The 26,553-nt window shown below is 41.4% G+C and overlaps 1 protein-coding gene across 2 annotated transcripts in view; it reads right to left on the bottom strand.

The window, feature by feature from the left end:
- Nucleotides 1-10,882: 10,882 nt before the first annotated feature.
- LOC143975034 (uncharacterized) overlaps nt 10,883-26,553 on the bottom strand; it is a 54,512-nt gene continuing 38,841 nt past the window's right edge. For both annotated transcript variants that reach the window (XM_077476971.1, XM_077476972.1), the window contains 3 exons: nt 19,600-19,679; nt 16,990-17,064; nt 10,883-14,665 (listed from right to left, as the gene is read on the bottom strand). In XM_077476971.1, coding sequence (XP_077333097.1) covers nt 16,990-17,064; nt 19,600-19,679 — 155 coding nt within the window. In that variant the 3' untranslated portion in view covers nt 10,883-14,665. The remainder of the gene's footprint in view (nt 14,666-16,989; nt 17,065-19,599; nt 19,680-26,553) is intronic.

Here is a 26,553-nt window from a genome sequence, read left to right as displayed (position 1 = left end):
ACATGGCATTAGCATGGACTGAAAACATTGCTCTCAATTGGCACTTTCTTTACATTGCTTATTTCGTCTAGATTTGTTTGAAACAATCCAAACTTGAGGAAAATTGTAGACTAACTGAACACAGCTGCTTCATAGCATCTCTACAGCGGGTGTTAAGTAGTTAAATGCAGCTGTTCACAGGAAATTAGACTTTACTGCACACCTCTTGTAATGGATTAGTTCAAACGATTCTCATTAAAACTATTCCCAAGGCTGAATGTTGTGTAGCAACAGGTGCCTAATGCCTGTGTGCCCCATACAACGGAACACAAAACTGCACTAAAAGGCCTTGAGATTATGGTAATCTTATCTAAGCATAATATACAACCATTATACACATTGTTACCACCATTTTAGCTACTTTAGAGGACTAGTAAAATCAAAACTAAAAGTTATATTATGTGCAAAAGTTACTAACATTTTTCATAAATGTAGGTCAAAGCATCCACACCTAAATAAAGAAACTTTTATTTTCTATGTTTATATTGAGAATTGTTTGGTAGCATTAACAGCAACTTATTTTTATTTAAACTAACCTGCAAACAACAAGCAAAAAAATTACTTAATTTTAAAGGAGACAATTTTACACACAGAAGTCTGCTCTCCAACACTTACACTATATTACTAAAGTATTGGGACACCTGCCTTTACACGCACATGAACTTTAATGGTATACCAGTTTTTGTCCGTAGGGTTCACTATTAAGTTGGCTCCCCCTTTGCAGCTATAACAGCTAATGTGGAGCTGTCTCCCTCTAGTGTTGGCTTGGACTCCATGTGTAATTTCCTTTGAGAAAAAACTTAGAGCAGAGCAAAGCATCATGGGATGTGTAGTTCAGAATGCTGAGGTTTCATTTCCAGCAGGACTGATCTGAACTACCAGATTGCTCAGAAGAGGGGAACAGAAAGCTGGGAGAGGATGTAAAAAGGGTGGATGTGGCCTAGATCGCTCTCTTGGGACACCAGTTTGGATCTGCTAGCAGGGGCTCTGTGTCAGTGAGAGCCATTGCTGAATAGTGGCCTGTACAAAAGGTAGCTTCACCGCTGTATCCAGAGGGACACCTGTGGACAGCATCGCTTCCCATCTCCAACGGACCGGAGGCTGTTCCAGGTCTTCTAGCGACACCTGCACTTCAAATGTGACGGAGGTCAGATGCCGTTTCCCAGAGCCAGGATCCAGAGGGAGTTCCTAAAGAAGACATCCTTATCATCTGCACCGTTATCAGCAAACTCTGTGATGCCGGTGGTGAGCGGGCATTTGCCCATGTAGTTCTTTAAGATACTGCATACAGACATCACTTACTTAGACTTACTTCCTGGTACTTGTGGTACTACTGCAGTCAGTTTATTCTCTTCACTGAACACTGTATGCAGACATCTGTGCCTGTTCGTGTTTCTACCATCTGTAATCTTATTGGATACACTAATATTAAGCCACATAGGAAGAGTTTGAAGTAAAACAAGGATAAACCACAGATCACCTAAGTTTGTTCTACCATACCATCAAGGATCACCCTGTTCATAGTACTTCAACGCTAGCTGAAGATTTCAAGGAGTAATATTCAAACCCTTTTTATCCTCTCCTTATTTGCTTAAAGTGGCTAAAGTTGTTTTTTTAGAACAAGGGGGCTGGACTTATTTTTTACAGAACTCTATTTAAAGGAGCCAGCCCCTTTAAACACAATAGTTTGAATAGTGTTGTCCCATTGTGTTGATGTAGTGTCCCGTGGGTTGAGGAAACAGAAGGGAGTGAACCTGACATAAGAAGTAGAGTGTCAGTTCCCTACCCTTCTGCCAACCTGTTCACATAGGTTACTGTGACAGAATCAAGGTCTAACTGAACTCGGGTCATACCGTCTACTTTTTTATTTCTCTTTACTACTGAAAGGTTCTAAATTACCAGATAGCAAGTCAGAAATAGTGTTATATTGTTTAGATAAAATACCTTTATGATCTACAATGTTATGTTATGCATTTTTTTGTGTCCCTTTTACTACAGTAAATAAACTTGAACTGTTTCACTGGTTTGTGTAAGTTTCTTGGCAGTTTCTTGGTGACAGTCAGTAAAAATGAGACTGAACCCAGGGTGTCAGAGGTGTCGGAGGATTTGCAAAGTCGGGGCAACCAGTGGGGTACAGATTCTATCACCGGCCCTCACGAGGGTAGTGCTGCACTGGAACTAAGGGGCATAGCCCAACCCCTGAAAAACAACCCCACACCATAATCCCCCCTCCACCAAATGATTTGGATCAGTGCACAAAGCAAGGTCCATAAAGACATGCATGAGCAAATTTGGGGTGGAGGAACTTGACTGGCCTGTACAGAGTCCTGACCTCTACTCGATAGAACACCTTTGGGATGAATTAGAGTGGAGACTGTGAGCCAGGAATTCTCATCCACATCAGTGCCTGACCTCACAAATGCGCTTCTGGAAGAAATGTCAAACATTCCCATAGACACACTACTAAACATTGTGGACAGCCTTCTCAGAAGAGTTGAAGCTGTTATAGCTGCAAAGGGTGGGCCAACTCAATATTGAACCCTATGGACTAAGACTGGGATGCCATTAAAGTGCATGTGTGTGTAAAGGTAGGCATGCCAATACTTTTGGTAATATAGTGTATATTGGAAGAACAAAAAAAATAAAATATGATTTTCTCTACCAAAAAATATAAATCAACTCTTGCACTTTGTGTTACATACAGTATTTACTACTTTAACAGGTGGATTGTTGATCCAAATTACTCTCATAAAATATGGAGACCTATATAGCCATCCTAAATTTTCTGCTATTTCATTGGAGGTCTGCAGGTACTACTGGGGCCATTAAAATACTTTAGACTCTTCCTTTAATCTGTCAAGATGAAGGTATCTCGCTTATACAATTTCAAGGTCTTTAATTAGTTCTGTCCTGATATATTATAAAGCCAACAGAATAGCCTGGTATTTCAAAAATGCCCCATGTAAATTCCTGCTATATTTCAAGGACTAGAGTTTCCAAACAATGGTCTTCAACCACCCCCCAAAACAAGGAAAGCATTGCAGCTTGTTTATACTTAGGTGATGTAATACCTAAATTGTTCTCCATGCAGCCGACCATGCTGTGACTTCATGAGGCCACCCCTTTAAGGCCAAAGGATCCTGTGAGGACCCTTTGAGAATTCTGAGAGGACTCTGTGATGGACAGTTTTGTCAGTCAATGGGCAGCAAGTCAAGTCTAGTCAAGTCAAGCTTTACTGTCATTCCACTACACGTAAGAACATACAGTAGTACAAAATATTGTATCTCACAGGGCCACGGTGCTACATACAAATTAAACATAATTATAACTAGATGTACAAAGGATAAAAACTCAGTGAGGGATACACATCTGGTAACTACATAACTGTACATATACTATATGTTTCCAAAAGTCTTTGAGGCAGCAAGTGTTTATAAAAGTGTCTAATGCATATTCAAGAGTAAAAAGGAGGGGACATGAGATGTTCCTGATCACAATATATAGGAATAGAAAAGGTTTCAAAGAGGATTGGGTTTGAAGGATCTCACAGCCTGGAGGAAAAAACTGTGGAACAGTCTGACAGTCCTGGTTCTGATACACCGGTACCTTCTACCTGATGGCAAGAGCTGAAGGAGACTGTGGGAGGGATGAGTAAGATCCCTCATGATACTGGTAGCTTTTCTGAAGAATCGTGTATGGAAAATGTCCAGGATGGAGGGGAAAGAGACACCAATCATCTTTTCATTCGTCTTCACTAGCCGCTGCAGGGTCTTGCAGTCAGAGGAACTGCAGTTCCGATACCAGACAATGATGCAGCTGGTCAGCATGCTTTCAATGGTTCCCCTATAAAATGTAGCAAGGATGGGTGGGGGGGAGATTTTTTTAAGGCGGCGGAGAAAATATAGGTGCTGTTGTGCCTTCTTGGTTAGTGACGTGATGTTGGTTGTCCAGGTAAGATCCCCAGAGATGTGCACTCTCAGGAATTTAATACTGCTTACTCTCTCCACAGTCAAACTGTCGATGGTCAGTGGGGAGTGATCAACAGAATTTCTCCTGAAATCCATCACAACCTCCTTTGTTTTGCTTACATTAAGGAACAGGTTGTTTGTACTTCACCATTTAACCAGTTGTTCCACTTCCTGTCTGTAGAGTGTTTCATCATTGTTGCTGATGAGACCCACTACATTCACATCGCCAGGAGACAACCTGAGCACCATAGGAAGGACTTTCCCACACTACAAGACCAGAAAAAAAATACAACCTGGCCTGTAACATGACCCCAGTTTAATGTAAGTAGTCAGGGCTATTGGTAATTTTTTTTACATAAAAAGTGTAGATTACTACTAATGGAACCACTTGTGGAGCACATTAGAAGGAAAACTTCCATCTCTGGGTTTTAAAATTAGTGTTGAGGAACACAAAAGCAATCTTTTTGCAGATGACGTTATACTTACATTATGCTAACTAACCCATCTACTTCCCTGTCTGAGGTACAGGCCTCCTAAAGTGGTTTAGTAATGTCCCTTACTACAAAATCAATGACACAAAATCATCTCTTAATTGGCATGATTAGGAATCTGCTGCAAAATGTTTCCCTTTGTTTGGGCTGCATCAGATATTTCTTACTTATTTTATTTTAATTATATTAACCAAATCTTATTTAAAGTGAATCATCTACCTTTTTGCTACTCCAACTATCTAAGTATGAATTCTCATGGTCAGGAAAACTTGCTGCCTTTAATGTTAATCCCCCCACAAATACTATACCTTTTCAGAACCCTTCCTATCCCCTTTCCACATTCTTACTAAATCTCTTCAAAACTCTTTGCCGATTCATAGGGCAAGGGAAAAAAAACACGCTGTGCACATAGCAGATTCATAAAACATAAATCAGTTGGGGGTTCAGGTATAGTGACTTCCATGATTACTACTATACCACTATTTTGGCACAGTTGAAAGATTGGCTTTAGCCCCCTCCCAACACACTCTGGGGGGACATTAAATGCACACTAATGCCAGGCCTCAAACTAAACGATTGGCTACATTTCAACTCCACAGACACCCCTTTACCTTCTCTACTTTCTCTATGCATGCTTGTTTTAAAGCATGGAGGGAACTTCTTATCATTCACCTTGCAAATACTCCCAGGATCTCCCTATGAAATTCTATTTTGTAATGAATCTCTTAATTCCTGATTTACTTCTACATAGATGCCTGAATGGAGGCATATGACTCATTGACAACAAGCTGTTGACACTACCCATCATTTAAAGATATGGGGGGCCATGTGACCTCCTGCCTTGTGACATATCTTGGGTCTAGCAACCAATCACTAGGCCCTGACACTGCCACATGTCAAGGGAGGGATGCCACTGCTCCACTCAGTATGAGACATCATTACTTTCAATGGCAACTGTGATGGGGGAAAGGGTCGTGAAGGAGCACAGGCAAGGGCAACATGCAGAATGTAATTCTAATGAACCTTTGCAGCTGTATAACTGTCTAATCGACTTTTTGTGAAATTAATATGTTGTATAATTCTTATATGGCTATGACAGGATTTAACTCCAAATAATGGCAAATATGATATTGTGTCAGAAGAAGAATGGCTGGCTTTTTATCATTCATATTATTGTAAGAGAGATCTCTAAGCCCTTGTACACATGGTCGGATATTCCAATGGACAATGTCTGATAGGACCGTGTCAGACTGTTTCCTTCGGATATTCGAATATCCAACCGACCAAGTTTGAGAGCGTGGCTATAAAACTTTCCGACAACATGATCCGATCGGACTTTGTCCGATCATGTGTAGAGAATTCCAATCGGACAAAGTGCCACGCATGCTCAGATCAAATTCCTAGACCAAAGCTATTGGCTACTAGCCTGAACGTAGTCCCGTCGTAACGAAATAACGTCATCACGTTCTGAATGATCAGATTTTCCGACAACTTTGTCCGACCGTGTGTATGCAACACAAGTTTCGGACAAAATCCGTCAGACAAAATCCGACGGATATTGTTGTCGGAATGTCCGACCGTGTGTACAAGGGCTAAGAGTTCTGTATCTTATTGAAATTTTACTTTACTAAGTTTAATATGGAGCTATAAAGGTTAGTAGACACTAGTACAATGGTAATTGTAATTTCTTGCATTTCAGGCTCTTACATGGGCATCTGCAGGTGGGGGAAAGGGGGGTCAAGTGCCCCCCCCCCCGGAATCAGCATGGTGTCTGCACAAGAAGTGGGTGTACGTGAACCGAGCAGTCCGCCACAGACTTTTTTCTGAGTCTGCCAACTGCTGCTGCTCTCTGACATGATCTGACTCAGACTCACTCGCTCGGCTGCCTGGCTCCGCCTCCAGTCCCTTCCCTACTGTGTACAAAGAGTCGTGGAGATGTAGATCCAGCCAGCACCACCCACAAGTGGAGTGGTGATGGCCAGGTTTATTCCTTGCCCTACTGTGTGTCCCCCTCTAAATTAGGCTGCTTGGCCAGGCAGGAACATTGTCTGTATAAAAAAACATCCTTGTGGGCACAGCACAGATCTCTCCTCCACCCTGCCGTGATCCCTGGGGCAGCTTCACTATTGGGCACTCACTGCTATGTAACAGAGCCTTCTGTAAGGAGAAAGGCAGCGATTGGGCAGGAATAATGGAAGGGAGTGAGGCCAGCCTTTGAGGCACGTCTCCTGCCGCTGGATGATGGAAATGAAACGCGGTCTTTTTGAAACAGGGTGGCATCAGGAGAGTAAGTGAAGGTGTCCGGGAGAAGCAGAATGTACACATGTAGAGGAAATGCGTAGTGGCCGTAGGCCGCAATAGAAGAAGAACAAGGTGCGGGTCTGGTGAGCTGGAGATGACTTCTAATGCCGCGTACACACGAGCGGACTGTATGGCGTACTTAGTCCGTCATACAATCCGACGGACAGTCCGTCATACTTTCCACTGAACGGACTTGACCACACACGGATACCCAAACAGTCCGACGAAAGCTTGCGCGATGACGTGTACAGCACGTACGACGGGACTAGAAATAGAAAGTCCAATACACAGCAAAGCCCTCTTCCGCCGTGTAAATCCTTTCTGGGCATGCGCCATTCTTAGTCCGTCGAACTAGCATACTGACGAGTGGATTGTCCGCTGAAACCAAAGTACGACGGACAGAATTTAGAAAAATCCGAAATTCTTAGTACGCCGGACTGCACGCTGAAAAAGTCCGCTGAAGCCCACACACGAGCGGACTGTCCGCTGAAATGTGTTTCGACGGACTAAGTACGCCATACAGTCCGCCCGTGTGTACGCGGCATTACACACATCTAGTGTTTACACAGATTCTTAAGTGAGTGACTGCATATGCATTTCCCAACTCTGATAGTCTTATCTTTCCACTTGTTATCTCAGCTCACTTAAGCTTTGCATAAGGTCAACCATTGTTTGCTTAGAAAACAAAATATAATACGGCACACTCTGAATATGACTAGTAAACAAACTAATATAGTGTTGAATGGGAATGAACAGAGTATAAATAGTATAAATAGTATTAATGACCACAATGAGCTGTTACAGTCAGTAATGTCCATGAAGTATAAGGAAAAATAATAAAAATTGTTAAAATAATTAAAAAGAATTAAAAAGAAACTGTCCATAGGGGGCTGCCAGTTCCGAGTAGAAATGTAAAAAGTGCTCTAAAAAAGACAAATGGAAAAGGAACGGCGCCTTCTAAGTGCAGTAAAGCGGTACATTTTAATTAAAAATTTTTTTAAATCAATACACACACAAAAGTGGTTCATAGATGGGCATTGTAATTATTTCAACATCCGCTAGTCGCCGTCAGAGAGGAGAGGCCATCAGCTGTAAATCCGGCAGAGGAATAGCTGATGTGGATGGTCCCAGGCCTGGAAACCCCGCTGGATACGATGTTTCCAGCGGTGTTTCCGGGCCTGGGACCATCCACATCATCTATTCCTCTGCCGGATTTACAGCTGATGGCCTCTCCTTTCTGACGGCGACTAGCGGATGTTGAAATAATTACAATGCCGATCTATGAACCACTTTTATGAGTGTATTGATTTTTAAAAAAATGTTATTAAAATTTACCGTTTTACTGCACTTAGAAGGCGCCGTTCCTCTTCCATCAGCCACTGTTTGCTCCCAGCACAGGGATCTATTAACCCTTCACCAGCCAGGTTTCCAGGTTATGAGCTCGATGCTCCATGGGTTTATCCACTTCAGCCCCGGACCATTTTGCTAGTCAAAGACCAGACCACATTTTGCGATTCGGCACTGCGTCGCTTTTACTGCCAATTGCGCGGTCATGCGACGTGGTTCCCAAACAAAATTGACGTCCTTTTTTCTCACAAATAGAGCTTTCTTTTGGTGGTATTTGATCACCCCTGCGGTTTCTATTTTTTGCGCTATAAACAAAAATAGAGCGACAATTTTGAAAAAAACACATTATTTTTTACTTTTTGTTATAATAAATATCCCCCAAAAATATATAAAAAAAAATACCTTTTTTTCCCTCAGTTTAGGCCGATACATATTCTTCTACATATTTTTGTTAAAAAAAAATCGCAATAAGCGATTATTGATTGGTTTGCGCAAAAGTTATAGCGTTTACAAAATAGGGGATAGTTTTATGGCATTTTTATTAATAATTTTTTTTTACTAGTAATGGCAGTGATCAGCGATTTTTATTGTGACTGCAACATTATGGCGGACACATCGAACATTTTTGACACATTTTTGGGACCATTGTCATTTATACAGCAATCACTGCTATATAAATGCAATGATTCCTGTGTAAATGACACTGGCAGTGAAGGGGTTAACCAGTGGGTGGCAGTGTAGGGGTTAAGTGTTCCTAGGGGTGTGTTACTAACTGTTGGGGGCAGGGCTTTCATTTAGTGAACACTGATCTCTGCTCCAATCACATGGAGCAGAGATCAGCATCACTAGTTGCTAGGCAGAATGGGTAGATGCTGTTTACAACAGTATCTCACCATTCAGTCGCCCCGTGAGACGATCGCGGGTATGCTCGCGGCGATTGAGTACGCGGGATCCATGACCAGAGTCACGGGGGTCCCGACCGGCACCAGCAGCGCGCTCGCGATGGCAGGGTGGCAAATTTAAAGGGACGTACAGGTACGCCCATTTGCCTGCCCGTGCCATTCTGCCGACGTACATCGACGTGCGCTGGTTGGGAACCGGTTATACAGTACACTGGCTCCAATGCTGGTACAGTATAGCTGTTTTCATCAAGATCAAAACATGGCCACCCACAACATGTATTGCAATATAAAAAGATGTACATTCTCTAGGCTATTTATATGGGCATGGTACGCTGAGTAACTTCCAATACAAAGTAAAGATGAATTATGTCTTATATAACACATATATCTTTCCAGTGAAAATTAGAAGTAGTTAATCAGACAATGGCAGCTTGATCCTTCTATTAACCTTCTGCATCAGGTTTCTCAAACCTTTGCACGTCTGCGCTTTATGTGATAATGGCTAAGTCCCTCCCATGACATTGTCAAAAAGGGGCAGAGCTTGGGTGACTTTAAAATGATGCCCCCCCCTGAAAAAAGTTCTGCAGACGCCCATGGGCTCTTGGTTTTCTTCTGAGCCCCTACAAGTTGATTCCTATCCATTTCCCGTGCCAGCCAGTGGCTTGATTCCTTATAAATGTGGCAAGAAGTCAGCTGGTGAACCCCCCCCCCCCCAAACATAAACTACGATCTCTTTACAGGCCGAGCAAACATATATTCTAACTAATAACATTTGCATTATTAAAGGAAATGTACAGTATTTTCAATGATTTCTTTTGCACACAGTAAATATGTAATAGAGGTCAGAGTCTTGAAAAAAGGTGTGTTAATATTTTAAAGCCTGGTTTTCCTTACAGTTTTTAATTATATGTGAACAAGAGGACAGCCATATTGTTTACATTAAATACAAAAGCTTTATAACCAGTGCAACATTGATTCTTTGTCACTGTACCGTCTCACAATGCAGTTATGCGAGTTGGTCTATTCAATGGTTTTAATTAAAGCAGAACTAAACTGTATCTGAGCATTACAAACTGAAAACGCTATTTATTAATTTTTAATACTCATGGAAAACTCACCCATGCATCTATGTCTTCATGCTTTATTTTGTTGAGAAATCACTTTGATGAACACCCCCTAGCACTTCTATCCGTCATGAGTAAGGACAGATGATTCATGTAGCGTTTACTGTCTGAAATCCATTAGCCCTTAGCTCAAGCATAGCAGTATAAAGGTTAAATGAGTTAATGCTGATTAAAAGAGTTTAGTTCCACTTTAACTAAAGCACTAAGGTGAGTTGTAGTGGATTAGCCACCAAACCTCTAGAGGTCAATCTCCAAATTTCTACTTTAATGCATATCCAAACCCAATAACAAAATGTAATATGCTGAAGCTTACTAATCTTTAGATGTGGTGACTGCATTTGTTTTCTCTTTTCATGTTTTTTTATGCTTTTCGTTCACCTGGTGATCCTGCCAAGGACACAGTTCCTGTCTTAGGGTGACAATGTTCACTCACTGTACTGTATTGTATTTATAGAGGGGTAGAACTTTCACCCTAGAACAGGACTTTGGAACTCTCCCCTTACCTCCTCTCCATAACACGGAGGAAAGGTGACAACTGAGAACATTTCTAACTGATAACAATCAGCACAGGCTTTTATCCATAGAGCAGAGAGGATATTAATGTTACCAGCTCACATGACATGTGAAGGACCTAACCCACAGTCGGTTAAGCCACCCGTTATACATAATATCCAACCACTCCAAACCCCCTCACAAATGACATGACAAGATTTTTGGAGTAAATGGCCTTGACGGCCTTTTATTAACAATTACTTTAAAATTAAACAAATAACATTTTAAATAAATCTTAACCCAACTTATGTCCTCTTGGGGTATTCGAGGGTAACACACATCACTGGTCACTGCGACAAACTTCTTTTAACTTTAGGCCTCCAGTCGCAAGCCCCCCGGACCCGGAGACAGTACTCAACTTTCGCAGTGACCTACCTTTTACCCCTTCCAGGTTAACCCCTCATTAACCGGAAGGTACCTGATAACCCCATCCACAGATGGGTACCACCATGTTAATCCCATACCACAAATGGGTACCAACCATGTTAACCCCATACTTCAAGATGGGTACCAACCATGTTAACCCCATCCACAGATGGGTACCAACCATGTTAACTCCATCCACAGATGGGTACCAACTATGTTAACCCCATCCACAGATGGGTACCAACCATGTTAACCCCATACCACAGATGGGTACCAACCATGTTAACCCCATACCACAGATGGGTACCAACCATGTTATATATGCATATAACTCCATATTCTCCTCCTCCAAAGACCCAACCACTGCCACGGGCTGTCCTTACCGCCCCTGCTATAATGAACCATACTCGGGAGGGTGGGTGGGAATCTTCTCCACCGCCGCTCACTGCTGATGTCACTCCCCCTCCTTCCTCCTAGCTTCCTAACCCAAGTGCCTCCCCTGCTCCGGCCACTCCCCTTTTCTTAAAGGGGACACATTTTTCTTTCCCAATAGCATGACTGTGCTGTCCACACCTGTAATTCCGTCCCTGCGCTAATTCTTTTCTCTCCTTCTGCTCCGGGACTCTCTAGATGTCTGGCAAGATCAACAGGTATGTTTGTACTTATCAAAGAAATATTGCAAAATGCTCTCGATGGTATATAAGTAAAATAAGCAAAGTGCATTGTTAGAGTCTATATACATGTTAACACAATGCAGAGAAAACCACACGCAAATGCAAAACTATCAGTAATTTAGACATTTATTCTGATATACAGTATAATAAAAACAAAATGCACATTTTATCATGAAGGGATTTAGTTATCAATGTTTCTACCCAAGATTACCACATCTTTCACCCAAGATATACACATTTCTATAAATGTGTTTCAACCAGTTAAATGTTTGAATCTTAGGTCAAAGCTTTGTGAATCTTGGGTAAAAAAACACTGACAAAATTGCCCCTAAAAAAGGATTCACTGAGCTCCAGGCTAGTGACTGAGCTGAGAGGTGCATTGTGGGAGAATAATAGCAGTCTGTTGCAGGGAGGAAGAAGCATTTGCTATGTCTCCTCTCCCCCAGTCACCACTCATCTTTATAGCTGGCCATTAGGTGAAAGACATCATCAAGGAATTGATTTACATAAGACAACATGTGTGAACCCAGCCAATGTAAAGCACTCTATAAATGGGGGACAAGCATATGAATGAAAGTTACACCTCCTCCAGTCCTTTCATAAATAAGTTTTCATTGTGGGAAGTGATAGTATTATTATTACTATACAGGATTTATATAGCGCCAACAGTTTGCGCAGTGCTTTACAACATGAGGGCAGACAGTACAGTTACAATACAATTCAATACAGGAAGAATCAGAGGGCCTTGCTCATTAGAGCTTACAATCTAGGAGGGAGGGTCAAGTGATACCAAAGATAATAGCTGTGGGGGATGATCTGATGTAGTACAGTTTCTAGGTGGGGGCTGGATAGGCTTCTCTGAAGAGGAGGGTTTTCAGGGAGTGTCTAAAAGCAAGCAGAGTAGGAGATAGTCGGACAGATTGGGGTAAGGAGTTCCAGAGGATGGGAGAGGCTTGGGAAAAGTCCTGGAGGTGAGCTTCGGAGGAGGTGATGAGGGAACCAGAGAGCAGGAGGTCTTGGGAGGAACGAAGGGAATGAGTGGGTTGGTGTTTTGAGACTAGGTTAGTGATATAGCAGGGGGGAGGGGGCATATTGGGGATGGCTTTGTAAGTTGTTATTAGAATTAGAATACAGCTTTTTATCAGTGGTGCAGGTGATGGGGAATGGGCGGGTACAGTTGGCATTTGATGAATGCCTGTGACAGGTTCAGTGGCTCGTATTAACCCCACAGCAGCAGAAGATCACAGTTGGGGGCATCAGGGGGTGGCAGAGGAATGAATATGTCAATGAACAGAGCAGTCACCAACACAAGGGACACATTTTACTCAAAATATGTACTGGTGCAGATTACAAAAAAATGTTCACCTTAAAACATAAGTTCACCTTTGGGAACATGTTACATGTTCCACCCATTTTTAGGGTGGAACATGTAACATGTTCCCACTCCTGCAGCCACTTCCTGATCACCTCATGACAACAGGCTGGGGATCTTCTCCCTGCACCCACTGCCACTATTTGAAAAGAGTGTTTATGGGTGCCTTTGCGGGTGACGGATGCCTTTGCGGGTGACAGCTTATAGTTCTCAATGAACTACCAGGGTGCTCTCAAGCGTTCCAGGTAGTTACCGTATTTACCGGCGTATAACACGCACCCCAAGTTTAGGAGGGAATTTTAAAGAAAAAAACTTTTAGGGGGAAGTATAAGGAAAAAAAACGTACATTTAAATTCCCATTAATGCAGCCTTGTCAGTGTCATTTGCAGCCTTGCATTGTTGCATTGTAGCCTTGCCAGTCATTTGCAGCCTTGTCAGTGTCATTGGCAGCCTTGCATTGTAGACTTGCCAGTCATTTGCAGCCTTGTCAGTCATTTGCCGCCTTGCATTGCATCCTTATCAGTCATTTGCAGCCTTGCACTGCAGCCTTGTCAGTCATTTGCAGCCTTGCACTGCAGCCTTGTCAGTCATTTGCAGCCTTGCACTGCAGCCTTGTCAGTCATTTGCAGCCTTCCATTTCGCCTTGTCAGTCATTTGCAGCCTTGTCACAGTGTCTTTGACGGTTTGCCATTTAAAAATGGCACCGCCGAGATACAGAGAAGATGTCCTGTGTATCTCAGTGGCGCTCGGTTGCTCTCGGCCGTTCTCGGCGGCTTTCGGCTATTTTTGGCTATTTTCGGCCGCCCTCGGCCGCTCTCGGCTATTGTCCGAGTGCGGCCAAAAATAGCCGAAAATAGCCGACGAGAACGGCAGAGAAGCAGAGAAACGGCGGGGGATTGGCGTATAACATGCACCCAAGATTTTCCCCTGATTTTAAGGGGAAAAAAGTGTGTGTTATATGCTGATAAATACAGTAATTATTTCTTCCTGTCATTGTGTTACTGCCTGCCCATATGAGGTAAGAGCAGACACCTTATACTGACAGTCTATCGGAGTCCTGCATTGCATCTGCTGATCATGGGTGTACTGCTTCCTAGACTTCTACAAAAAGAAATAGTATATGTACATTTTTTTACCTGCAAAAAACGTGCATTTATTATTTTTTTAAAAGGTGAACTTACCCTTTAAGCTTTAACATTACCAAATCATATTTAAATCAGATAAGGTTAGGAACCCTGGAAATAGTGTTACTTATTTCATTTCATTAATATAGTACAAATAACCAACTTTGTACATTTTTCTATAAATAGAATTATAAGAATAATGATTTTGTTCTTATACTTTTAACACAGCTATGCTATTAAAGGTTTCTGATGCTAATTAATTTCATTGTATTTCTCTAGACATTTATTTCTTAAGATAATAGTCATTTACAAACATAAGTAGGAATGGGAAATCATCAGGCTGTTCCATTTGTGAGAACGTATCTTTTGCTGGATGAACAGTTCATAAAGCAGGTATATAGCAAGCTAAAGGAAACAAAAAGAGTAACAAAAGTTTTATTAGAACACCTAAATTACTTTTTAAATGCTTATCTTCTACTTATATGACTTTAACAGGCTGAATAAGTTGTATCACATTATGATTCCCATGTTTGTCATGAGACAGACCTTTGGCTAACTAATCTTGATTGGACATACATGATTGGACAGTGGGATGTGTGCATGTCTATTTCTGTATATGTTTGAAAAAAATTTTGTCGGTTGGCTACAAAATCCATAAATGTGCTTATCCTTAATCCCATGCATGGAGGAAAGAACAAGCCTTTATACCAAAACCAATGAACAAACTAGAACTGGTTAACAGATAAAGATTTGCCACAATACAGCAAATCCTTTAAGCTTTTACCAACCATGTAACAAAAACACACATATCTACTGAGATATTTGTACTTCATGCTCTCGGTACAGTGGCTGAGCTGTTACAGACAGCTCCCAGTGTCTGTTTGTGACAGGAAACTAGGCTCCCCATCATGTGACCACTGTGATAGCCAATTACAGATCACGTGTTTGGGAACTCTGTCCCACGTCTCAGCTTTAATCCACAGCTAAAGGACTCCCAGGAGGGGGAATGAAGAGGTTAAATACTAAATTAACGTTCTTCCCCTCAACAGGTTCATATACATGAATACCTGTGTCCCATGTGCATATATGTCCGTTTACACCAACACTCCTATTGCCACTTATGAAAACAATGACCTAGGGGATGAAAAATCCATTGGAAAAATCCAATGTTTAGATACCTCATTGCTTTTGAAGGACACCCGGTTTTATCTGCCAGGCACTATATTACTAGTGTCTCCCTTCAAAGTTAAAGAATGAATCAAGCAGGGTGTCATAGTTGTCTGACACACCCTGAATTGTCAGATGCTGAAGATTTCAATGGCTGTGGCTATGCAAGGTAGCAAAGATTTTATTCACAAGTGGCTCTTTTTCAGTGACGGTTAGGGCCAGATTAACATAGGGGCTATGTACCTTAAGGTAGACTCATGTAAATATGAGGCTGATATGTAAATCACAGGCTGTATTGATATGTAAATTGAGGGCAGCAGGCAGCAGGCAGCACTGATATGTAAATCACAAGCGGTAGGCGACATTGGTATGTAAATGGTGGATGCATTCATAGTTATATCAAACTTCCCTGAGCCCTGGTCCACCATCACCTCTGATTAATGCTGCAAACATTGGGGATGTAAACACGCCCTGCTTGCCACTGTCACTGAGCCTGCCATCAAGCTGCACTGCAAAAGGTGAGCAGATGGGGGGGAGGGGTGGTGCCCAGAGGTAACAAAGAAGGGATTACAGTTTGGAGTGCATACATGCAAAGAGGAGATGTTCAAGTGGGGCTGGAGTGCAAAGATGAGCAGAGGCATGTGGAGCGAACACCTCTCCTGTACATACTACCCGCCGCCATACACTCTGCACTCCTCTCCTGCACATACTACCCACCCAATAAACTTCACACTCCTCTCCTGCACACACTACCACACCCAATACACTCCACACTCCTCTCTTGCACGTACTACCCCACCCCATACACTCCGCACTCCTCTCCTTCACATACTACACACCCAATACACTCCACACTCCTGTCTTGCACATACTACCCACCCCATACACTCCGCACTCCTCTCCTGCATATACTACCCACCCCATACACTCTGCACTCCTCTCCTGCACATACGACCCACCCTATACATTCCACACTCCTCTCCTGCACATACTACCCACCCAATACACTCTGCACTCCTCTCTAGCACATACTACCTGACTCCATACACTCAGCACTCCTCTCCTGCAAAGATTTGATATGTATATAATTAAACTAGTTTAAAACTTGCATGTGATCTGATTTCACTCTACAACAGCACTTGACAGGCTGGAGCAGCACATGGAGCAAATGATGTGTCCTACTTGCACAAGTACTTCTGTCAAGGATTATGCTGCCAAAATGAGCCAAATGGATGAGCACATCATTCAGCTGCTCCTTCACTGTCAAATTACAGGCTGGCCTCCATTGTGGGCACATGGGGCCATACATTGTCAATGCAAGAAGAGATTTGACATAACAAGTCCCTTAGGAGTTGTTTAAAGCTCCCCTGTATACAGAAACTCTGTGCTATGATATGTGATATGATGTCACTGCAGCCATTGTGATAATGACATAACTTAACAAATGGCACAATTTCATAATTAGCGATGGAGCCCATGAAATCAAATATATATTATTCCTAATTTGTTTAGTAGGCATTTCAATTCATGGTGCATAAATATAATCGTAAACATTAACCTACCTATGCTTTCATATTGTTTAGTGGAATCCCTGAATCTTCGGGATGTTTGTTGTAGTTCAAAGAATAACTCATTTTCTAAAAACAAAACAAAATAAAAAAATATGGAATTTAAATAGAACACATTTTAATACTTTTTAATGGATCTTTATGACTTAATCCCACATTTGTGCAGAGGCCAGAAGTTTGGCAAACTGCATTATGATTAAAAGAGTTCTAAAGGCAGAAGGTTTTTTATCTTAATACATTCTATGCATTAAGATACAAAGCCTTCAGTGTGCAGCAGCCTCCCCAGCACCCCCTAATACTTACCTGAGCCCTATCTCTGTCCAGCGATGTCCACGAGTCTCTTCGCTGTCCCTGACTCTCCCTCCTGATTGGCTGAGACACAGCAGTGGCACCATTAGCCCCCACAGCTGTCAATCAAAGTCAGTTAGCCAATTGGGAGAGAGAGGAGGCGGGGTTGAACGGCAGCTCTGTGTCTGAATGGACACACAGAGCTGCAGCTCTGCTTGGATGCCCCAATTGCAAGTTGCTTTCTGTGGGGGGCACTCGACAGATGGGAGGGGCCAGGAGCAGTGAAGAGAGACCCAAGAAGAGGAGGATCCGAGCTGCCCTGTGCAAAACCACTGCACATAGGAGGTAAGTATAAAATGTTTGTTATTTTTATTTATTTTTTTAATTAGCCTTTACAATCACTTTTAATAACGTGGATTCAGAAAGTTGATTTCCTTTTATTGCATATGAAGGTACAATTATTTAAGCAGTAGGACACCTGAGTTTTAGTTTGCTGGGTATAAGAACCAGCCTTCACTATGCAGTTTTAACACAAATGTACAATTTGGTTAAAAAAGTTAAAATACAGTATATCTTTAGATTTTTGTTTTGACCTATGTGAAGGACGAAATATCCATGTCTTCTGGAGTGAAGTATTCCTAATAGGGCCCAAATATATAAGAAGAGAGGACACACAAAGAGCCCCTTAGTGTGGAAGTCATGAGCCGTGTAGGTAAAATTTTATCAAAAAGATACATAAGATGGCTGCTTAAATAGTAAAAATTCTAGATGGAGGGATTGTCCCTTGTTATAAAATCAACCTCACCTTGTAATGTGGTCTCAGGTCCTCCAATTGTTTTGCAAATAATCATCAGTTTACCAAAAACTCATACAACTCTGAAACTATAAAACACAGCTTGTATTCCATTGGACAAAAACAAAAAATGTGATGGGATACCTAATTGATGAATAGTTAGGTGCAGGGGGGGGGGGGGGGGGTAGGTGGTACAGAGTCCAGAGCTCAATCATTATGCGGTAGTCAGTACTTGCATAATTGAGTACCCCGGGCTTGAGAGATCCTACAGAACACTGTAGAGAATCCAAAGATATAAGGAGGTGCACCTGGAGGTGCTGCCATATGGACTCTATAGACCTGGGGCTACATTAGAAGGTAAGGTGAAAACAAAGGTTTGCATGATACCTCTTACTTCTCTGTAATGTTAGTGTGTGAAGAAACAAAGGGGGTTGATTTACTAAAACTGAAGAGTGCAAAATTTGGTGCAGCTCTGCATAGAAATCAGCTTCCAGGTTTTTTTGTCAAAGCTTAACTGAACAAACGGAAATCAGAAGCTGATTGGCTACCATGCACAGCTGCACCAGATTTTGCACTCTCCACTTTAGTAAATCACCCCCCCCCCAAAAAAAAACAAAAAACAAAAGTTTAACTCTAATAACACTCTAACCCCCATTATTATATTTAATATTTACTTAGATGGGGAAGGGTTAGACCTTCTGCTAAACATTTATTACTGTCTGTGTCCCCTTTGGAGAAGTTCACTTCTCTATTTATATTGGTGGCCTCTGGCACCAAGAAAGAATGTAAGGGGAAATCAAACATTGTAGAGTTGCCCACAGGTCAAAAGGTAAGAGGAAATCTTCCAATGGTTACACTGGTTCCATGGACAACTGTCTAATGCACGGTATATACATTGATTATTTTCGTTCAATTTGCGGGCTGAACAAAAATAATCTGATTCCCCCATCAATGCTATACAGTGCAAATTGAGAACCTCCTGTTGTTTTTGGTGGCTGCAACCTGTCAGAATACCCAAGCAATGGCGGCATCTCATTGAATGCAACCACTCTTTGGACAACAATTTTTCAGTTGAAAGATGTCTGGCAAAGAGATTACTCTTTGTTGTGTTTTTGGGACAGAAAGTGAAAATAAATTTCCCCAATAGTACACAGCAAAAAAATAAAAGCAAGGATTTAAATAATTCTATACTCTATCCTAAATAAAGAAAAAAGGTTTGGCAATACATACACTTAAATGAAGTGATGTAGATATTCCGATACTTCAACTTAGCTTAGAAGCTATGAAAAGTGAGCAAAAGCACAATGTACATCATAAATATTTTTAATATGCTATGTGAAAGTTTGGGTAGTTTGATGGTCATGAAGCATCAAGACTGCAGAAACAGCTACCTGAAGTGACAGTTTTAGCTGGCTTGGAGACCATACATAGATACCCTTTTTGGGGGTTGCTAATACTGGAACTATGCTAGCAATGTGTGTATGACAGGCTGTGATTATTATTTCAGAATATTAAATACTTACTCTCTTATTTCTTATATGGTATGCTAAGCAGCTGATGATGATAATAAAGAACAAACCCACCAGACAGCCAATGAGAACACCTTGAGGAAAAAATAAATGTATTTAGTAAAAGTATCATTGATATAAATGGAAGACAATCATCTGCTTCTCTTCTAGTACTAACATGTTTTCCAATCCTTAGTAAGAACAATTGACTTCCCAAACTGGAGTACCACAATTGAAATCTGACATGTTAAAGAAGACCAATATATATACACACATACAGTATCTACAGTAACTGCTGGCAACAAAAGTGAGTACGCCCCTAAGTGAAAATGTCCAAATTGGGCACAAAGTGTCAATATTTTATGTGGCCACCATTATTGCCTTAACTCTCTTGGGAATGGAATTCACTGCAGTTTCACAGGTTGCCACTGGAGTCCTCTTCCACTCCTCCATGACGACATCATGGAGCTGATGGATGTTAGAGCACACCTTCCATTTGAGGATGTTCCACAGATGCTCAATACGGTTAAGGTCTGGAGACATGCCTGGCCAGTCCATCGCCTTTACCCTCAGCTTCTTTAACAAGGCAGTGATCATCTTGGAGGTGTGTTTGGGGTTGTTATCATGTTGGAATACTGCCCTGTGGCCCAATCTCTGAAGGGAGGGGATCATGTGCTTCTTCAGTATGTCATAGTACATGTTGACATTCATGGTTCCCTCAATGAAATGTAACTCCCCAGTGGTGGCAGCACTCATGCAGCCCCAGACCATGACACTCCCACCACCATACTTGACTGTAGCCAAGGCACACTTGTCTTTGTACTGCTCATCTGGTTGCCGCCACACACGCTTGGGACCACAGGACATGGTTTCAGTAATCAATGTCCTTAATCTGCTTGTCTTCAGCAAACTGTTTGCAGGCTTTCTTGTGCATCATCTTTAGAAGAGGCTTCTTTCTGGGACGACAGCCATGCAAACCAATTTGATGCAGTGTGCGCTGTTTGGTCTGAGCACAGACAGGCTGATCCCCCACCCCTTCAACCTCTGCAGCAATGCCGGCATCACTCATATGTCTATTTCCCAAAGACAACCTCTGGATATGCACTCAACTTCTTTGGTCGACCATGGCAAGGCCTGTTCTGAGTGAAACTTGTCCTGTTAAACCTCTGTACGGTCTTGGCCACTGTGCTGCAGCTCAGTTTCAGGGTCTTTGCAATGTTCTTATAGCCTAGGCCATCGTTATGTAGAGCAACAATTCTTTTTTTCAGATCCTTAGAGAGTTCTTTGCCATGAGGTGCCATATTGAACTTCCAGTGACAAGTAAGAGAGCGTGAGAACGATAAAACCAAATTTAACACACCTGCTCCTCATTCACACCTGAGACCTTGTAAAACGAACGAGTCATATGACACCAGGGAGGCAAAATGGCTAATTAAGCCCAGGTTGGGCATTTTCACTTATGGGTGTACTCACCTTCGCTACCAGCGGTTTAGACATTAATGGCTGTGTGTTGAGTTATTTTGAGGGGACAACAAATTTACACTGTTATACAAGCTGTACATTCACTACTTTACATTGTAGCAAAGTGTCCGTGTTGTCACATGAAAAGATATAATAAAATATTTACAAAAATGTGAGGGGTGTACTCACTTTTGTGAGATAGTGTAGATATATCTATCTATACTATCTCACAAAAGTGAGTACACCCCTCACATTTTTGTAAATATTTCTTTATAACTTTTCATGTGACAACACTAACGAAATGACACTTTGCTACTATGTAAAGTAGTGAGTGTACAGCTTGTATAACAGTGTCAATTTGCTGTCCCCTCAAAATAACTCAACACAGCCATTAATATCAAAACCCCTGGCAACAAAAGTGAGTACACCCCTACGTGAAAAGTGTCGATAATTGTGTGGCCAAAATTATTTTCCAGCACTGCCTTATCCCTCTTGGGCATGGAGTTCATCAGAGCTTCACAGGTTGTCACTGGAGTTCTCTTCCACTCCTCCAGGACGACATCACTGAGCTGGTGGATGTTAGAGACCTTGCGCTCCTCCTCAAGATGCCCCACAAATGCTCAATAGGGTTTAGGTCTGGAGACATGCTTAGCCAGCCCATCACCTTTACCCTCAGCTTCTTTAGCAAGGCAATGGTCATCTTGGAAGTGTGTTTGGAGTAGTTATCATGTTGGAATACTGTCCTGTGGCCCAGTCTCCAAAGGGAGTAGATCATGCTCTGCTTCTATATGTCACAGTACATGTTGGCATTCATTGTTCCCGAACTGCAGCTCCCCCAGTGCCAGAAGCACTCATGCAGCCTCAGACCATGGCACTCCCACCGCCATGCTTTACTGTAGGCAAGACACACTTGTCTTTGTACTCCCCACCTGGTTGCCACCACACACGCTTGACACCATCTGAACCAAATAAGTTTATCTTAGTCACATCAGACCACAAGACATGGTTCCAGTAATCTATTATCCTTAGTCTGCTTGTCTTCAGCAAACTGTTTGCAGGCTTTCTTTTGCATCGACCTTAGAAGAGGCTTCCTTCTGGGAAGACAGCCATGCAGACCAATTTGGTGAAGTGTGCGGCGTATGGTCTGAGCAGTGGCAGACTGACTTCCCCCCACCCTTTCAACCTCTGCAGAAATGCACTCATATGTCTATTTCCCAAAGACAACCTCTGGATTTGATGCTGAGCACGTGCGCTCATCATCTTTGGTTAACCATGTTGAGACCTGTTCTGAGTGGAATCTGTCCAGTTAAACCGCTGTATGGTCTTGGCCATCATGCTGTAGCTCTGTCTTGGCAAACTTCTTATAGCCTAGTATATCTTAATGTAGTGCAACAATTCTTTTTTTCAGATCCTCAGAGAGTTCTTTGCCATAAGGTGCCATGTTGAACTTCCAGTGACCAGTATGAGAGATTGAGACCGATAACACCAAATTTAACACACCTGCTCCCCATTCACACCTGAGCCTTGTAACACTAACTAGTCACATGACACTGGGTAGAGAAAATGGTTAATTGGGCCCAATTTGGACATTTTCACTTATGGGTGTACTCACTTTTGTTGCCAGGGGTTTAGACATTAATGGTTGTGTGTTGAGTTATTTAGAGGGGACAGCAAATTTACACTGTTATACAAGCTGCTCATTATTTTACATTGTAGCAAAGTGTAATTTCATCAGTGTTGTCACATGAAAAGATAAAAAAAATTTACAAAAATGTGAGGGGTATACTCACTTATGGGCGATACTGTATATAGATATATCTATATCTATATCTATATATATCTATATATATATATATATATATATATATATATCCCTGGGACCAGCTTACAATGCTTTATTCCACGCTGTGTCTCTGTGTGGTAGTGGCTATTTTGGTAGGGGATCAGGGCTTAGCTTTCTAAAAGCCATCCTGATAGGTGGATCTAATAAACTGATAAATGGTAAAATGCTAACTTTGTAAAACTGCCCATGGATGGATTGAAATTCAGCAGGTTCAGCAGGGACTTTCTAGGGACAATCATACATGTATCATAGCTTAATACAGCCAACCAGCAAGGGAATGGTTGACCTGGTGTTAGGTAATGTCTACTCTGGTAGTGAAGGGGTGTTGTGCTTGTCCCCTTCACTAGCAGCCAGCTCCGTGCATTTTGGAACCAGACCTGTGGCATAGAGTACCTAGGGATCTAGCCTGGGAGTCACAGGAGAGATGTAGAGGGGCCCCTGAGAGACAGAGAGAGAGCAAGCACGTAGTTACAGAGTGAGGTTCATTTCCTGTATCCATTGGTAACTGTGGTCATATCACTTGTGTGAGGTGAAAAGGTTTGCTGGGGTGGTGGATGCTGGTGTAGGCACCGCAGCACCGGTTTCTAAATTCTGTGTACCTGGCAGTTGATGTTCTCTAACTCTAGGTTTTGGGAAGGATGCTGGAGGCCCCAGGATCAGTGATGTTAGTATCAGGAAGTGGAGAGTCAGTATCGATGCACAGTTCTCTGCCCCTATCTGCCGCACTGTATCATTCATTTGTATGTTGCAGGGGACCAACCAAGATGCACAGCATTAATCGTTGATATGTTGCTGGGGGATGGCTCACCCACATCATGAAAATGGATAACATTGATCCAGAGCAGGCATTCAGAAATGAATGGAAGTCCTGCATCTGCCCAGACCTGTTCCATCTCTCGCCCTCTCCAGCATCATGACACAGGAGATGGAATAGGTCTGTACAGAAGCAGGACTTCCATCCTCTTCAAAATGTGTGAAAGTGGGACTGAGCACTCTGTTGTGAAGATCTGACTCTGGTGTGATGGAGGCTGATTTTGATGTAAAAGGAAGGGGGTCTAATGTGAAGGAAGAACTGTAATGTTAAGGGAGGGACTCTGATGTGTTGAGGAAACTCATGTGAAAGGGGCCTCTAATATGAAAGTGAGGACTTTAACAGACATATGCACTGGCGAAAAATTTGTTTGTTTTCATTTCATTCGCTTTTAGTTTTTTTCAGGAAATTCGAAAATTCAAAATGTGAAAATTAGAAAATTCGTACATTTGTAAATTCGTAAATTTGTAAATTCGTAAATTTGAAAATGTGAAATTTCAGAATTCGTAAATTCTGAAATTTGAAAATTCGTAAATTCGTAAATTCAAACACTTGTAAATCATACATTTGAAAATACATAAATTTGTAAATTCATAAATTTGTAAATTCATAAATTCGTAAATTTGAAAATTTGGAAATTCGAAAATTTCAAAATTCATAAATTTGGAATTCGCAAATTCGCAAATTAGAAAATTCCAAATAGGTATTGAAATTTCCTTTCAAATTTGGCTGTTAGTGAATGTAACAAATACAAATTTATCTGAAGTTACGAATTATCTGAAATAAAGAATGCCAAATCTAAACAAATGAAACAAAACTAAATAATAATAAATAATAATAGGTTTTTATTATTATTACCATTGTTATTTATTATTATTAATGTGTTACGTTCCATTTAGATATGGCATTCATTATCAAGTGAATAAACGGATAAATTTGTATTCGTTACTTTCACTAACAGCTAAATTTGAAAGGAAATACCAATACCTATTATTTAATAGTTAGAAATAGTTAAGCTATTATTAGTTAGTTATTATTTCAGATTTTCGAGTTTTTGAATCTTCAGTTTTTTCTTCTTATTTTCTGATTTTCGTTCTTTTGAAGATTCATATTTTTTGTCTTATTTTTGGATTCCCAAATTTCCAAATTTCCAGATTTTCCCATTTTCACATTTCCGAATGTCTGAATTTCCAAATTTTCGAATTTCCAAATTATTGAATTCCGATTTCTGAAATTTCTGAGTTTAGAATTTTCCGATTTTTGAATTTTCGAATTCGGAATTTTCAAAATTTTGAATTTTCAAATTTCCGAAATATTCAAAAAAATTCAGAAATTCAGATATTTTCGAATTAACAAATTTGGCTAAATTCAACAAATTGCACATGTCTAGACTCTAATGTGATGGTCATGACTCTGATGTGATAGAAGGAAGCTATAATGATGGAGGGACTCTGGAGTGATGGGGGAAGATGAGTCTGATGTGAAAGAGGGACTTATCATTCTGTGCAAATGACACTCTGCAGTTGTCATTCAGCCCAATAAATACAGTCCAGGACTAGGGCGTCCCATGATTTTCAAATGACAAAGGAATAAGATGAGGGTATATATTCCCATCTAGGGAGATCTCAATTAGCAGTCCAAAAACAATTGGTCACTGACTCACTTTATAAATTAGAGGGGTTCCTCTTAGGCTAAAGACACAATCCTAATAACACTAGGGAGTTCAAAGAAAGACAGCCCACCAAAGCAGCTTCACCAAGGGACCAACAGCAGTGTAAGCAGTAGAAATACTTTAATGAGATCACTTATCAAAAAAACATTTAGCCAAAAGGCATAAAAAACAGTCACTGTTAAAATCAAGGATTGGCAATGTTGTCACCTTAAAACCACTAGAGGCCACCATTATATACAATCATGATGTGATTCGTGCATATTCAGCATAAGGTTAGCGCTAAACAGAAATGTTAGAGCAGGCAATCCAGGACATAGCCAACCACAAGGTATGCCTGGAATCAGCTTAAATGCACATAGTGGTTATATCACCAGATTTCACAGTGGTGCTAAGTCAAGCTATCTGGAAATGAGTGAATCAAGCATGGGAATCAGCAAGCACCTAATCTACATTGGTGCCTTACTAATAGAGAAGTGTTCAAATCAGCAATACTGAGCATTATCATTCAAAGCCACCTAAGTAGGCCCACTAATAGGCTTGTATCATGCCCAAATCTAATAATAGTCCCTGGCTGTAGTTGACTCTTGAGGTGGAGCCACCTAATTGCTATGCCACAAAATGTCAGTAATATAAATATATATCAGTCTTGGTGTCCGATAGATGGACCGTATTGATTTGACAGAAGTCTGTATAGTTGCAGCAATTATTCATTGATTCTAGCAATAAAGTGATTAGTGGAACCAGTGGCCATATCAGCCAGCCGGGTCAGTTAATCCATATGGAGAGACAGTGTCGGCAGAGAGGATAGTACTAGGAGATTAGAAAGTGTATCAGGCAGTTCCAAAAGTGTGAAGCATAACTAACCATCAATGCATGGTTCAGCAGCCAACAATCCATCCAACCCAGCAAACCGGCTCTCTAGGATAACATATGGAAGTCCTAAAGCTTGGACTCAGGATTTGGTCAGAGGCTTTCACCACTCCGATGCTGTATGTCCTGTCACGTTTATCCGTTCTCACTTTGTTTAAGATCTTGCTGTCCCTCTTAGTGCTGCCATTATCTAGCAAATTCAGTTATTACATGCTTTGGCTTGGACAAGGTAGATCCGCCATGCAGTATGTGGTAGGCAGGGTGGCATTCAATGCTCCGCCTGTATGGACAAAGACTGCAGCTCTTTGACAC

Source organism: Lithobates pipiens, unplaced genomic scaffold (genome assembly GCF_037356315.1).
Source record: "Lithobates pipiens isolate NorthernLeopardFrog02 unplaced genomic scaffold, aLitPip1_a1.2 Scaffold_13, whole genome shotgun sequence".
In the NCBI taxonomy this organism is placed as follows: Eukaryota; Metazoa; Chordata; class Amphibia; order Anura; family Ranidae; genus Lithobates; species Lithobates pipiens.
The sequence above is the reverse complement of the archived record's forward strand: the minus strand, read 5'-3'. Positions and strand labels throughout refer to the sequence as shown.